Source organism: Solanum pennellii, chromosome 4 (genome assembly GCF_001406875.1).
Source record: "Solanum pennellii chromosome 4, SPENNV200".
NCBI lineage: Eukaryota > Viridiplantae > Streptophyta > Magnoliopsida > Solanales > Solanaceae > Solanum > Solanum pennellii.
This window is the reverse complement of record NC_028640.1, coordinates 76,592,320-76,606,280: the sequence shown is the minus strand read 5'-3', so window position 1 is coordinate 76,606,280 and position 13,961 is coordinate 76,592,320. Positions and strand designations below refer to the sequence as shown.

At 34.5% G+C, this 13,961-nt stretch overlaps 2 protein-coding genes across 3 annotated transcripts; both read left to right on the top strand.

Moving 5' to 3' along the window:
• The first annotated feature begins 350 nt into the window (after positions 1 to 350).
• Positions 351 to 5,238, top strand: LOC107017866 (L-ascorbate oxidase homolog). Its single transcript, XM_015218145.2, has 8 exons — positions 351 to 616; positions 730 to 839; positions 2,779 to 3,049; positions 3,555 to 3,657; positions 3,753 to 4,098; positions 4,189 to 4,551; positions 4,640 to 4,718; positions 4,798 to 5,238. The coding sequence occupies exons 1-8, from the start codon at positions 479 to 481 to the stop codon at positions 5,008 to 5,010; spliced, it is 1,623 nt and encodes a 540-aa protein (XP_015073631.1). The 5' UTR covers positions 351 to 478; the 3' UTR covers positions 5,011 to 5,238.
• A 629-nt stretch (positions 5,239 to 5,867) lies between these two features.
• On the top strand, positions 5,868 to 13,933 carry LOC107018354 (putative tRNA pseudouridine synthase Pus10). Of its 2 annotated transcripts, none has more exons than XM_015218819.2 (15): positions 5,868 to 6,083; positions 7,411 to 7,769; positions 7,987 to 8,107; positions 8,371 to 8,485; positions 9,144 to 9,298; positions 9,419 to 9,490; positions 10,383 to 10,451; positions 10,540 to 10,620; positions 10,701 to 10,820; positions 10,933 to 11,007; positions 11,122 to 11,202; positions 12,031 to 12,104; positions 12,187 to 12,247; positions 12,402 to 12,457; positions 13,582 to 13,933. In XM_015218819.2, exons 1-15 carry the CDS (start codon positions 5,934 to 5,936, stop codon positions 13,664 to 13,666), a joined length of 1,674 nt encoding a protein of 557 aa, XP_015074305.1. In that variant the 5' UTR covers positions 5,868 to 5,933; the 3' UTR covers positions 13,667 to 13,933. The 2 variants fall into 2 exon arrangements, with proteins under 2 accessions (XP_015074305.1, XP_015074304.1); XM_015218818.2 differs by having other exon boundaries at positions 9,135 to 9,298.
• The last annotated feature ends 28 nt before the right edge of the window (positions 13,934 to 13,961 follow it).

The following is a 13,961-nucleotide window of genomic DNA, read 5'->3' as shown; positions in this document are numbered from 1 at the left end:
TTTTACTCCAATTAATGGCCAATTAATTAATACTCCCGTAGAAGATAGTCTTTGCCGACTGAATTGAAATACGGTGAGACGAATGAAATTTTATTATTTTATCGAAAATTTTAATTTCAAACTCATGCAATAAGCATATTATATGTCCAAAAATGTACTTAATATGGATCTTTTAATCAATAATAATTAAAAATATATTTAATATAATTTTATAAATATGATATAACAAGTTAAATTGATCGAAGTAGTAAATTCTGAAAATGAATAATAAGATGAAAACAAAATAATAAAGTCTGTACCGCATTTTTAAATATGCCATGCCCTTTCACTTTAAATCTTCCCTCCTACCCCCCATCCCCCCCACCCCCCACACGCTGGTTCGAGAACCCACTCTTTTTTCTTTTAAAATCCTTCTATTTCCACTCTGTTTTCCTTATTATAGCAAATTGCAGTGCAACATAAAGTAAAGTAGAAAAATATGTTGCCGCTAAAATTCGCCGTAGCGGTGTTTTTAGTGGTATTAATTGGGAATTCTGTTGTAGCAGAAGATCCTTATAGATATTTCGATTGGAATGTCACTTATGGAACTATTTATCCTCTCGGAGTTCCTCAACAGGTTCGTTTCTGTAAATGCAATGTTTTTTTTTTTGATATATATATATATATGGATCTGGGTTTATTAGATCAATATGCTTTTGTAACGGTGAAATTTATGTTATGTTTGTGTAGGGAATTCTGATTAATGGTCAATTTCCTGGTCCTGATATCAACTCGGTCACCAATGACAATCTCGTTATCAATATCCACAACAGCTTGGATGAACCTTTTCTACTTTCCTGGTAATTCACTGAAACTTCCATTTTTCTGTTCACATTTAGTGCGTTGCGTTGTTTACGTTGAAGATCACTAATCACATTTGTTGGACTCGTGTTAAACTTAACTGTATCAATTTCCAAAAAATCAAGGATAGCTACATAGGAATAAATTTTGGGTAATTTCCAGTTTGTTTCTGGGTTATACAATTGGCAAGTGCATTGGTTTGGGCAAATCTGTCTGGTTAATATGGTTCTGCAGCCAAATCTTTCTATAATAAGTTATTTACAATGTGTGCAGTTAATAAGATAAACATATTTTAAAACAAATTGACTGTAGATCCTGAATTCGTCTTTGTTTGTCGTCCTTTTTATACAAGAGGCAGATATAAGATTTCGTGATCAGTGGATGTAGAATGTTAGTATGTAGCTATTGCTGGTTTGTATAGATCTACATTTTAAAAACAGAAAATGATAAAAAAATTACATGTAAAATTGAATAAAAATGTCTACCAGTTACTAATCCTGGAGAACATTTTTGTTCAAAGAGCAAAAACAGAGTCTAGTTTGATATTTAGGGGTCCTTTTTTTTTTTTTTGATTCCTTCTCATTTTAGATGATTCTTGCGTCATTTCAAATTAAAAACTTTAGTAGTACTAGCGAATAAGTTTAAAATAGATGAACTGTGTCATACATGTTAACAACAGATTTGTATATTTGATCTAAAAAATATGAATGTTTCGGTGACTGTAAACTACTTCAATGCGAAAAAAAAACTTATACAACATGACAACAAATCCATATAATTTCATAAACAAAGATATAATAAGTGAATAACTCATGTAGAAAGCAATTTCCGAAAAATCCTCAACAAAAACTAGGTAGTATTGGAATTATTTATTTTGTGGCTTTGGTAAGATTTGGACGACAAGTTGACAAGTTCCACTTGACTATTGCTGGCTTCTACTGACAAAGAATAGAGAAAAAAAAAATACCACATGGGGTTTGACATCAACATTTTGCAAGTCTCGTCGGAATCTTCCTGGCCTTTTCCAAATTCACACGCTACGAATCAATTTTAGCTATTTTTGGGCAGCAGCTTAATTAGTTAGTTATCCAGCTGTATAATTGTTAACAACTTGTTTTCCAATTATCATTCTAGACTAAGCAACAACAATCTGATCGAAATTGCGTCACTCTTCATGAAAATAAAAGTCCCATATGTTCACAGTTGAAGCATAGATGATATTGATACAACATGATGTCAGACTCACTATATAGCCTAATAACATGATGAAAGAATTGGATTTCAACATAACACAATTTTATAAATTAGCTCATTAGAAGTCGTGAGGATAAAAAAGTAGTTGGTAAAGAGCATTTTACCACTTATTAATATGTTTACATCATTTAAATTAGGTAAATCAATAAATTTTGAGTACGGATCGAAAAAGGAAAAAATATATATAAGGTGAATTGTTTCTCATAGTATATGCAGAATCACATGGTTTCGTTGGGCCTGCTGAATAAATGATTAGAAGTTGAAAAAATTTATTGAATATAACTAGTCGGTGGGTCATGTGAAATGCATGTGAAAAGTTGCTGCAAATTCTGCGTCTCGTGCTTTGTCCATTGAATTATTTTAAATAGTCGAAAACGACGTTTGTGTTTATGTTCAATTTTACATATTCTTTTTTATGTATAATGTCTGTTAAAAAATAATTTGAAGAAGAAATCATTTGAAGAATAAATAATTTATGTTAAAGGATAAAACATGTAAAACGTATGCATGTTCACATATTATCATAACATTCATATTCAATTTCTTTATTCCACTTAAAATAAGGATAAAATAATATTTTTCCTACCTAAATCGTCTGCATGTTCTCGTATTATAGTTCATTTTGTGAATTATCTCATCTAAAAATTTAAGTTAATGTTTTAACATCTCGAAATATACATGTAGGAACGGAGTACAGAACAGGAGAAACTCATTCGTTGATGGAGTATATGGAACAACATGCCCAATACCCCCAGGGAGAAATAACACATTCAATCTACAAGTGAAGGATCAAATAGGGAGTTTCTATTACTTCCCATCTCTTGCATTCCACAAAGCTGCTGGTGGTTTTGGAGGGATTAGGATTCTCAGCAGGCCTAGAATCCCCGTCCCTTTTCCGGACCCTGCAAACGATTACACCATCCTCATTGGAGATTGGTACAAAAAGAACCACACGGTAATTGACTTTTTTACGTTATCAGTATATAAAAGTTAAATTCGAATCTTTGCATGTACCTTATGGTTGTCTAATCACTAATGTCTTAAGAGTGTCGGTAAGGTAAAGTGGCTAGTTTTTGTTTGGGTTGCATTTTTTGTAATTTAGTGTGCTTTTTGTCATGGGCCATTGTTTGTTAGGTTTGTCCTTGACCCAAATATGGGCCCATTTGTAGACAACAACTGTAAAGTGCACGTTTTTTTTAAAAAAAAAATGGTAGATATCACGTGAAATTAGTCGAGACGTGTGAAAACTGATTTGACAACCACGGCCATCAATAACAAAAATCTTTCTTAGAGCAGAGTTATGTGATTTCTAGATTTGTAATTGAAGGGCTATGACTATTGTTTTGAAAAGAAAATGTGGATTTATAAGTATGAGTGAAAGAGTTAAATGGAATAAATTTTAGCCAAAGTTTAGTGATAGAAACTCAAATTTATTTGTTATCGAATTTCATTGTATACAGGACTTGAAAGCAATTCTTGACGGAGGCAGGAAGTTACCTTTCCCTGATGGCATTCTTATCAATGGTCGTGGTCCTAATGGTGTTACATTCACAGTCGATCAAGGTAAAAAGAACGATGAATCAATGTATTAAGGACATTTCGTAGCCTGATGTCATGACATTTCTGAAAATCTAACTGAGATTTTTTTCTTGTAATAGGGAAAACCTATAGATTGAGGATATCAAACGTTGGATTGCAAAATTCATTGAATTTCCGCGTTGAAGGACACAAAATGACATTAGTTGAAGTAGAGGGAACACACACATTGCAAACAACTTATTCCTCACTTGATGTTCATGCTGGCCAATCTTACTCTGTCCTCATTACAGCTAATCAAGAAGCAAAAGACCATTACATCGTTGTTTCATCTCGTTTCACCACTCCAGTCCTCACCACCACTGCTGTACTTCACTATAGCAGCTCTAACACCCCCGTCTCCGGCCCTCCTCCTGGTGGACCTACCATCCAAATTGACTGGTCCCTTAATCAGGCCCGCTCCATCAGGTATGTTCATCTTTCAATTAGCTCATATGTGGAACGCGTTAAGTTTAACTGATTAAAACATAGCTGATAAACATTGATTGTGTATTATAGGACAAACTTGTCAGCAAGTGGACCAAGGCCAAACCCACAAGGTTCATACCATTATGGTATGATCAACACAACTAAAACCATCAGACTTGCTAGCTCTGCTGGTCAAGTGAATGGCAAACAGAGATATGCTGTCAACAGCGTGTCGTTTGTGCCACTTGATACTCCTCTAAAACTACTCGACTACTTCAAGATTGGCGGATTCAGAGTTGGAAGCATACCTGATTCCCCAACTGGTGGAGGAATTTACCAAGACACGTCTGTTCTAGGTGTTAATTACAGGCAATTCATTGAGATTATATTCGAAAACAATGAGGACATCGTCCAGAGCTGGCATCTTGATGGCTACTCTTTTTGGGTTGTAGGGTAAGTTAGAACGAAATTCACTTCTAATGCCCCGCGATTTTCTAATACATTCATTCTTGATATTGATTTTTCCCAATGTTAAATGCAGGATGGATGGAGGCCAGTGGACTCAAGCTAGTAGGAACGGATACAACCTTCGTGATGCAGTTTCACGTTGCACAACTCAGGTAAGAAGAAAACAGAGGAAAAACAGAATTTGAAGTCTATTTAGAAGTCAAACTAACGCGATTAAATGTTAAAATGTAGGTCTATCCCAAGTCATGGACTGCGATATACATTGCATTGGACAATGTAGGAATGTGGAACCTGAGGACTGAATTCTGGGCACGACAGTACCTCGGTCAACAACTATACATGAGAGTTTACACAGACTCAACCTCATTGAGAGACGAATATCCAATTCCAAGAGGCGCTCGTCTTTGTGGCAAGGTGGCTAATCGGCACACACGACCACTTTAAAGCAAATTCTGCAATTCTAGTAGAGGATAATTTAATTTTATACAATCCTTTTGTATTATTTGAGTTTAGAAGTAATGCCTTATTACTACTAGTAGCTGCTAAAATGACCTTAGCTCAAGGTCGCATTCTTTCTTCAATTCCACGAAAACATTATATTTTGTTCTTTCCTCATTGTTGTAGTTACCTTAAATTATGATAAATGAAGAGCATTTTGAATTATCGTATGCACATTGCCAGATTCCATGTTTTTTACATTCTTTTGGGCCTCCAATGCGACTAATTTTAATTCACGTCAAAAAATTAGGACGATTCTATTTCTATTTCGTGGTATTATTATTCGCTTCACTTATTATTTGGTATATTCAAATAGTTTCAATAGGTCTTTCTATAGGCAAGCTAATCAATGTTCATAGTTAAAAATTGACAAGTTAAGCGTTGTTGAAACTCAACCATATTGGTCCCAAATTTGATGAGCATTTGGGCTTATGAACTTTTATTAGGACGTTACAACTATTGCAAGTTGAATTTAGGTTCAACTTTTAGTTGGCCAATGACATTATTATGAAAACTAAAATGTGATATTTTAGAATTAAAATTTATATATTTAAAAATTAAATGAGAAGTACTATGACGTTACAATTTTTCTTATATCAATATACTGTAAAATATATTTTAAAATATTGATGAATTTTCAAAATGTTTTTACTCGCAAAAATTCAAAAATAAAAATTATGACAAATAAATCAAATCAAAAAATTAAAGTATGTTAAAATACAATTTACTTTTTTTTTTTGGAAAATCAAAATTTAAAGCATTACTCAAAATAAATAAATAACAGGAAGTTATTATTATTTTTTTAAAAAAGGGAGAAAGTGCAATTTATTTTAGTTCAAAGTAGTGCCGCCAGTCGCCTAATTTACCTGATGGCGGGTGAAGTTGCGGCGGCGGAGCTTATCGGCGTCAAGCACTTGAGTTCGGCTGAAGCTGCGGCGGAGGAGGAGAAGCTACGTCTTCTCCGCGAAGCCGTCCATGCGCTGCCAGTGAGCGCCGTCAAAGATTTATGGTCCATTGGGGTGCGTTTGTTTTTTATTGATATTTTATAAAGCGATTAATTTTGTTTCTTAGAAAAGAGTTGAACTTTCTATGTTTTTGAGTTAGATTTTGTTATAAATTTAACTTGGTAGTTTTGTTTTTGAATGTTCAGTTTAATTCTGTGAAATAAAAACTTCAAATTTCTTGTAGTATCACATAGATATTCCTTTATTAGTACATTAGTGTATTCATTGAAACTATGGATTGTTTGGAGAAGAGAAAGAAAATGTCTTGAAAGTGTTAGCTTTAGAGTTAATTCGAGCTAGAGTTCGTTCTACAAGCTTCTTCGAGATTTAATTAGATCATATACGATAGAAAGCTGAATCACTAGTAAAGAAATTGGGATGCAAAGTTTCTTAGTGAATCTTCATTTTTGTAGAGTAGGTTGGGTATGAAATGTACTGAGGTTCTAGAGTTCAAGTATCGGTTGATCATGTTATATGACATAGCAACTTTCAGCTTCAAGTCACAGAAAAAGAGCTATTTGAGTAGTACATTATTTGAATTGGGAGATAAGGAGCTCTTACTACTGATTCCCTCTTTGTTATAGCAGGAGGGTTTAAGCATGTCTTTTGATACTGTTACCATTATAAAAAAAAGCATACGTCTTTTGATAAATTCCATATAAGCCCTCTCCTTTTATTTATTCACGGGATATCTTAGCTTCAAGGTGGGTTGACATAGTTGAACATTGCACTTTCTGGAAATAATGAGAGGAGCATTGAATTCTATACTTTCACATATATGATTATAAAAAGCTTTTGAGGACTACTTCTATAATCTATTTTACCTCCTGCTCTTCTCATCCACTGCAATCCACCCTGCCGCCAACGCATGCACTAACCTCTTGCATACCAGGTGCATTCAGGTGCATGGGTCTTGGAAGGTGCTGCTTGTGGTTGGTAGAGAGGTTTGCAAGAACATTACGGGTGTAAAACTAAGTGATTGAATTTATTGATTTGTTTGCAAAATGACTGAATTTTATGAACATTAATGTATTGGTGGACCAAAACTATATCTTCACGTTAGTAAGAGTATTTTGTAAAAGTAGGTTTCTGGTGAATTAAGTCCATTTTTTGTAATTTCAAAGCCATGTCAAATGGCTTGTTGCACTATGTGATACTTGAGGAACTTTCTTCCTCTAAAGAAAGAAGTGAATAATTGATGAAGGTAATCTGATTATTGACTATGGTCGGTCATCCATCTGTAATTAATTTGTCTAGTCAATGAGTAGAAGATCTTTTCTATTAATTCTTAATCTAGCAACTCAAAAACTTCTTTTGGTTTTTTTTTTAAATTTTATTTTAGGCATGTGTTCGATGCATTTTCCGACTATTTGGACTTCATGAACTCATGTGTTCACATCCTTCACTCTCAATATCAAAGTGGTGTGATATTTTAGAAGATGTAATGAGAAAGAAAGATGGAGAATTTAATGAGCAATCACATCAAGAACGATCAAGGGAGACAAACTTTTGCAAAATATGCTTAGGCATTTTGCAATTTCTCTATTATGATGATACTGGAACTTTATTAAAAAAGTATAGTGCCGATGACTTTGCTGTAGTAATTTCTGAACTTGTAAAGCAACAATATCAACAAATTGATAGTTTTTCTCTTGAAGTCTCATTGCCTTCGGTTGTAACAGAAAATGATCAAGCAGTTTGGTAAGATTTTAGAGTCTCATGAATTTCTTTATCAATTTCATTCACGTTGGATAGGAGGGTCAGATGCCCCTCCAAAATATTTATGCTAATTTTCTTTCTTCGATCTGAAACTAATACTTGGATTTTGTTGTTTTCCACCATTAACTTCCATATATATATATATGTATATATGTATGCCTTTCTTATTTGAATACCTTCCAATATATTTTGTTTTCAGGTTGTATATGAAGAATAAGTACCGCCATGAACTTTGGTTCCAAGAGAAGGCTGAATGTCAATTCATTTCTACAAAAGACATCTTCAAACTATTAGTGATAAATCCATTACAAAGATTGTTGGTAATGAAATCTTCTTTTCTGATCTCTTTTGCACCTCTTCTGTAATATCAATATTTGACACTTCATGGGATTAGAATTATGTTGGTAATAATTGTTATTTTTCATTTGGTGTGAATATATATGATATATGATACCTTCAAATTGAGAAAGTCAATTGGGGGCAAACGTTCTAACTGAAATGCGTTGTGCTGATTGCTCAATCTATAAACCTGTAAAATAAAGGATATAAATGTAAATATATGATGGGTTATTCACGTTTGCAGGGTGTAAAATCTACTCAAAGTTCTTTTCGCGTTCGCTTAACATACTCACATTCTGATGCATTAACAAGAGATGACGTTCAGGAAGGGAATGGAGGAAATAAGAGGAGGAAAACAGGCATGCTATCTTGTCAAAATGATTTTTTCCCATTTGAGATTTTAAGTTTCTAGTACTTGGTACCTTACCTGCTGTTTCTCATTACTGTGTCTCAACCCTTGAGACACTATCGGTGGTGATAGTTGTCTTTTGGGCAGGTAGGCATAGATAAGCATGCATTTTTCATTTTTCTCTTGTTTTGAACAATATTTGGTTTAATCATATGCCAGGATGATGTAAACAGAAGATATTTCTGATGTTTTGACTGTTTACTCTATGAAGCTTACTTCAAAAAGTCTTCTGCTTTAGGTTTTTCCAGTTCTTTCCCTTGCCTATATTTAGTACCTCCAGCACATTCATCCTTTTATACTCATATTTTTCCTTCATATGCTGTCTAGAGAAAACTCTAGTATCAGTGTTCAAAGGAAGTAATTTAAAACAAAAGGAAAATAGAAATCCATGAATTGCGACTTCTATGCTCCTGCATTTGAATATTGGATCTAATTGCTAAAGTGGAACAAGTATCCTCTCAGTACTCTTCATTTTCTGATTGCCTGTTCTAACAAAGTTCCATTCTGTGCTCCATAATATCTGCTGGATCAAATGTTGCTGGGTTGTCATCCTATAGTTTATTTGGGTGCAATAGAAAGTATTAACTGATCGTTGTCAGACAAAGCAGGTTTCACTGGTGACCTCAAGACAACTGGGGAATCTGTTACTCCCCATGTTGAGTCTTTTGATAGTAATATTGTTGATGGAGATGGACTGACTAAAGTTTGTCCCAAGGAGGCCCAAGATCTCAGTTGTAATAACTTAATGGCTAAGTTAGATAAGGTATTGAGGACTTCAATTTATTTTTCTGCACTTCATATGATGGAACTACAACTATTCACTCTATTTGAAGTTTATTCAATATATATATTTTTCAATCATATATAGTGAAATTTTTTTCAGATCGGTAAGCCTTGTTCTCTGGCCATTCATTGCTGTAGAAGCTCCACATACATTGGAGGGAGATATCTTAAGGTATAGCAAATTCAACCTGAAAAGCTTTGTTGTAAATACACTTCTCTGCTAAACCCATGAATAAGCACCACTGGCTGTTTGTCATCATTGAATTCTGACTTTCTGAGCTCTGCATCTGATTTAGTTTTTTGACTCCAAAACATTATCGCCAGTGTTTATGCTGCTTTCTGTACTTCAAAGAGGTGTAACAAGACTAGAAGGAGAAGGATGCAAAATGTTGTGGAGAAGTTAAATCATCCTATGTGAAGGACTTTCATAGAATGTACGTAGATTGGAGATTGTTGCTTGAGAAAATCTTAATTGCCAGTGAAATGCACTGTCATTTGACTATTAACTACAATTTGACATTGTTGTAGGCTAAACATTGTAAACCAATAGCTTGCACATGTACCCGACACCTTAAGGCACTGAGTGGAGTAACTCACGACTTTTAGAAACCCCTGCAAATCGGGTGATTATGATAATATGTAAAGAATGTAATCATCCAACCCAAAACCTAGGATAAGTGTAGTGATTAGGAACATTTATTATCCCTTTGAATACCAATATATATCTGATGTAGGACATTATACATCTCTTAACAATTTTGAAATGGTGGAAGGTGGCTTATTCTTCAAATATAACTTAATAAATTACCATTAGATGTGTAGGTTATAATTAGTCAGCTAAGCTCAATCTTGGTCTCCCCACTGTTATTGGACATGTGTAGCAAGCAAGCCCATGTACTAATCTCATGTCTGTTTCTGAGAAGGGTTATATCTATATTTGTGAATTCCGCTTCTTGCTCATTATCACAAACTTTATGTTTGATCAACCCTTCTTAGTTCCATAGTCCATTTAAAAAGTTGCTCTGATGGAGTATTAACCACCTGAGAATGTGCCTTTACTGCAGTATTCAAGAAATGTGAGCCAGACACGCTGGGTTATTGATGATGAACGAATGGGAGAAGCATCCGTTGAGGTATTTCCCTTTTCTTTATTGTAGTAATTTCTGTTGTTGGTAGTTACTGGGATTATAATTGTTAACTCTTCTTTGAATGTTCTCTTAGGAAATAATAGGTGGGGCCATCCTTCCTATCTTCCAGGGTGACAATTATAAGTTTCATGCTGCCGGTAGGGAGGACATTGATGTAAGAAAGATCTGGTTTCTGACAGACCCATAATTATTGGATGATTATTGATCCTCTAGTCTCAACACTACCTTTCTCAGGTTCGGATGCTCGGTACAGGCCGTCCTTTTCTTGTAGAGATACAAAATGCACGCCAAGTCCCTTCTGAAGCACTCATAAAAGAAATAGAGAAGAAAATTAATAGTCTAGAAAGTCAATATGTGAGTTGGTTAATACTTCTAAGCTGTCTTTGATAACTTAAATGAGTGGAGCACACTGCACCACATCATTTTCCCAATATATATGCAACAGTCTTTAAATATTTTGCATCAGGTCCGGGTTAAAAATCTTAGAGCTGTAGGCAGTCAAGGGTGGGACCTCATGCGTGAAGGAGAGGCAGAGAAGCAGGTAAACCTCTGGCTATTTGAGCTAGTACTAGCTTATTTACCAGCAGATCTCTGCTTAAAAACATATTTATTGCCATCTATCTTTTCATAAGAAATTTGTTTCCATCCCATACAGAAGCAGTATGCTGCATTGGTGTGGATTTCTCGTCCTGTCAGTGATGAAGATTTGCAAACTATATCATCACTAAAGGAATTGGTGAGTAATTCTCTATTTGGATTTACTGAAAAGAGTTTGAAGAATCCCTAATCGTTTGTGAAATTTTGCGATAAACCTATCAGAAATACATTCTTACATATATTAAGAGTGTGTTCGGTAGGATTTAAAATGTTTTAACTGGAAAATATTTTTCTAGGAAACTAAATGGGTTTCTTACTTATTTTCTTCGGTTTGGTACGTAAGCAAAAAACATCATCCTAAAAGCATTTGTATATAATCAATGTGGAAGGGGGCTATGAGGGTGGGATGAAGATGAGATGTGTAGGAGGGTGGGTAGGCCACAATCAATGTGGAATGCTACTTGTGGAGCTTGTTTTCCTTACTTTCATTAGGGAACTCATCTTCCTCATTTTTAAGGAGCTTATTTTCTAGAGAATGTTTTCCAAAAATTTTGACTAACCTAACATGTGAAAATTAGAAAATATGTTCTGAAAAGTGTTCTCATCCGTACTGAATACACCCTAAAAGAATATATCAGAAATATATTGAAAAAACAACTAAGACCAAGATTACCTTTTAGCATATCATAATTGGAAACTAAGTGTGCATTCTTTTTGCTTTGAAAAGAATACATTTTATATTTTCATGGAGCACTAGCTTTTATTAACTGTTGGAGCGCCTGGCATGATTGTTCATATATCATATCCCCTCCTTTCAATTACGAGTGTTGAACTACTACTAAACATGGGAGTAGCATCAAATGTAGTTGTGTGTGATTTGATAATTTGTTAAGGGCTGATCCACTACCATCTTATCTAATAATATGTTTCATTATCTCTCCCCGTTTTTTGTTTCTCTGGGCTTCAGAAAGTTGCTCAAAAAACGCCTATAAGGGTTCTTCATCGCCGAAGTCCATTGGAGAGAGAGAAAATTATACATTGGTATGAACAATTTCTAGCAACAGACTAACAACTATGGGTTTACTTTTATATCAATCATGACTAGTGTTGTTTCTTGTGACAGGATGCAAGTGGAGAGGGTATCTGGAAGCTCACAATATCTTCTACTGCATCTGTGTACCCAGGTTACCATCTTCTATTGACATTACTTCGCTTTTCTCTAACTATGTTTTCTTGGGAAAGAGAATACGCGGATAAATAGCATAGTTACATAAGGCTAAAGAGTTCTTTCATAATTGCTGTGGAAGAGCATAATGCAATGGCAGCTGTCTTTTACAGGCTGGGACATATATCAAGGAATTTGTTCACGGGGATTTTGGTCGCACTCAACCTAGGTATAAAGTTGTTATCTTTTTTGTTTAACATTGTGCTTCTCCCTTTATCATTATATGATTTTTATTAGCTCTATTAGTTTATTATCATGGTTAAATGCTTCGCCAATAATGCTTCTCAAAAAGAGATTCCCCAGAGATGTTGTACTCTAAGGGGCCGTAATGCAACCATAGAGAGGATTATGATCTGCTGAAATCATAGTGAGGAAATTACCAGGGAGTAGGAATAATAGTAATTGATTTTCTTTGGCAAAAGAAGTTAGTACTTTGGTCCTCAATTAGCAAGTATTAGGCATTCTATCTGCATTGATAGTACGTTCAAACTCAATAATATTTGATAGGTTCAAACTCTATAAATTTTGTTTACTACACACTTGTCCCAAAAAAAGGTTCGGTTGCTACATAGGAAACCGACCCTCTCCCTTTGGAATGGGGATAAGTTCCTTTAAAGTTGAGCTAAACCATTGGAGAAATTATATCCTTCCACTACTTTTTTTTTTAAAAAAATTTAAGCCATCACCATCACAGCTTAAAGCAATTAGGCGTGGGAGGTATGGCTTGACCCCTACCATGTCTATAATTTCCAACATAAGTTACACAAAAACAGAGGGGGGCATGTACCTAACCTCTGGCAAAAACAGAAAGTGGAAATTAGGAAATCAAAAAAGGGAAGGCAACCTACTTATAACCTTCCACTCAAGCAAAAATACAAGATTCAACTAACAAAAAAATCACATTTGTCGTATCTTCTTCTTATACAAGGTAGTTGCCATCTATCCTTCCACTACTCAATGATGAAGTGACCACGCCTGTTTGACAGTAGTAGCATATATTGACCATGGCAGCTCAGTAGAAGCTGGAATAGTTAACCATTTCGCATTAATCTCTTACTTTTTTTGCATCATCTAGTGTCATTTTAGTTACAGGGTTGTGGGATAAATCGCTGCAAGGCTAACTCGGGAACCTTTTGTATTTATGGTCTTTAGCTAATTTATGAATTATATACGGATTGAATGAGGAGCCTGCCGGTTGGTGTCAACAATAAGATTGTATTAAATTATATTTATCTGTTGGTCTACTTATCAGTTCTTCAACTATAAATTTACAAACCTTCTTGTGTGCTGCAGTATCGGTTCAATTCTTGGTTGCAGAACAGAGATACTGCAACTCGATGTTACGGATGTGAAAATGGATTGCTTTCAGGAAGAATGAAGGAACTATAATATTCTTGGACCCAGGAATTTGCATTTGAACATTAGTTTTACATCCCTCTTTTGGTGTAACATTTTGTATGCATCATAAGATCAAATTTTCTACTATTTAATATGTATTATGAAACATCTGCAAAATCAGTTGATCATAACACTTAATTTTGATGCTATAACATTTATATGGCTATACAAGCTTCTCGTTAAGGGTAAAATGAAACGTGTAAAGTTAATTCTTCTAAATATATAAATTATGTCATTTTTTTTGTAACGTTTGGAGTATTATTTAACCATTCTTT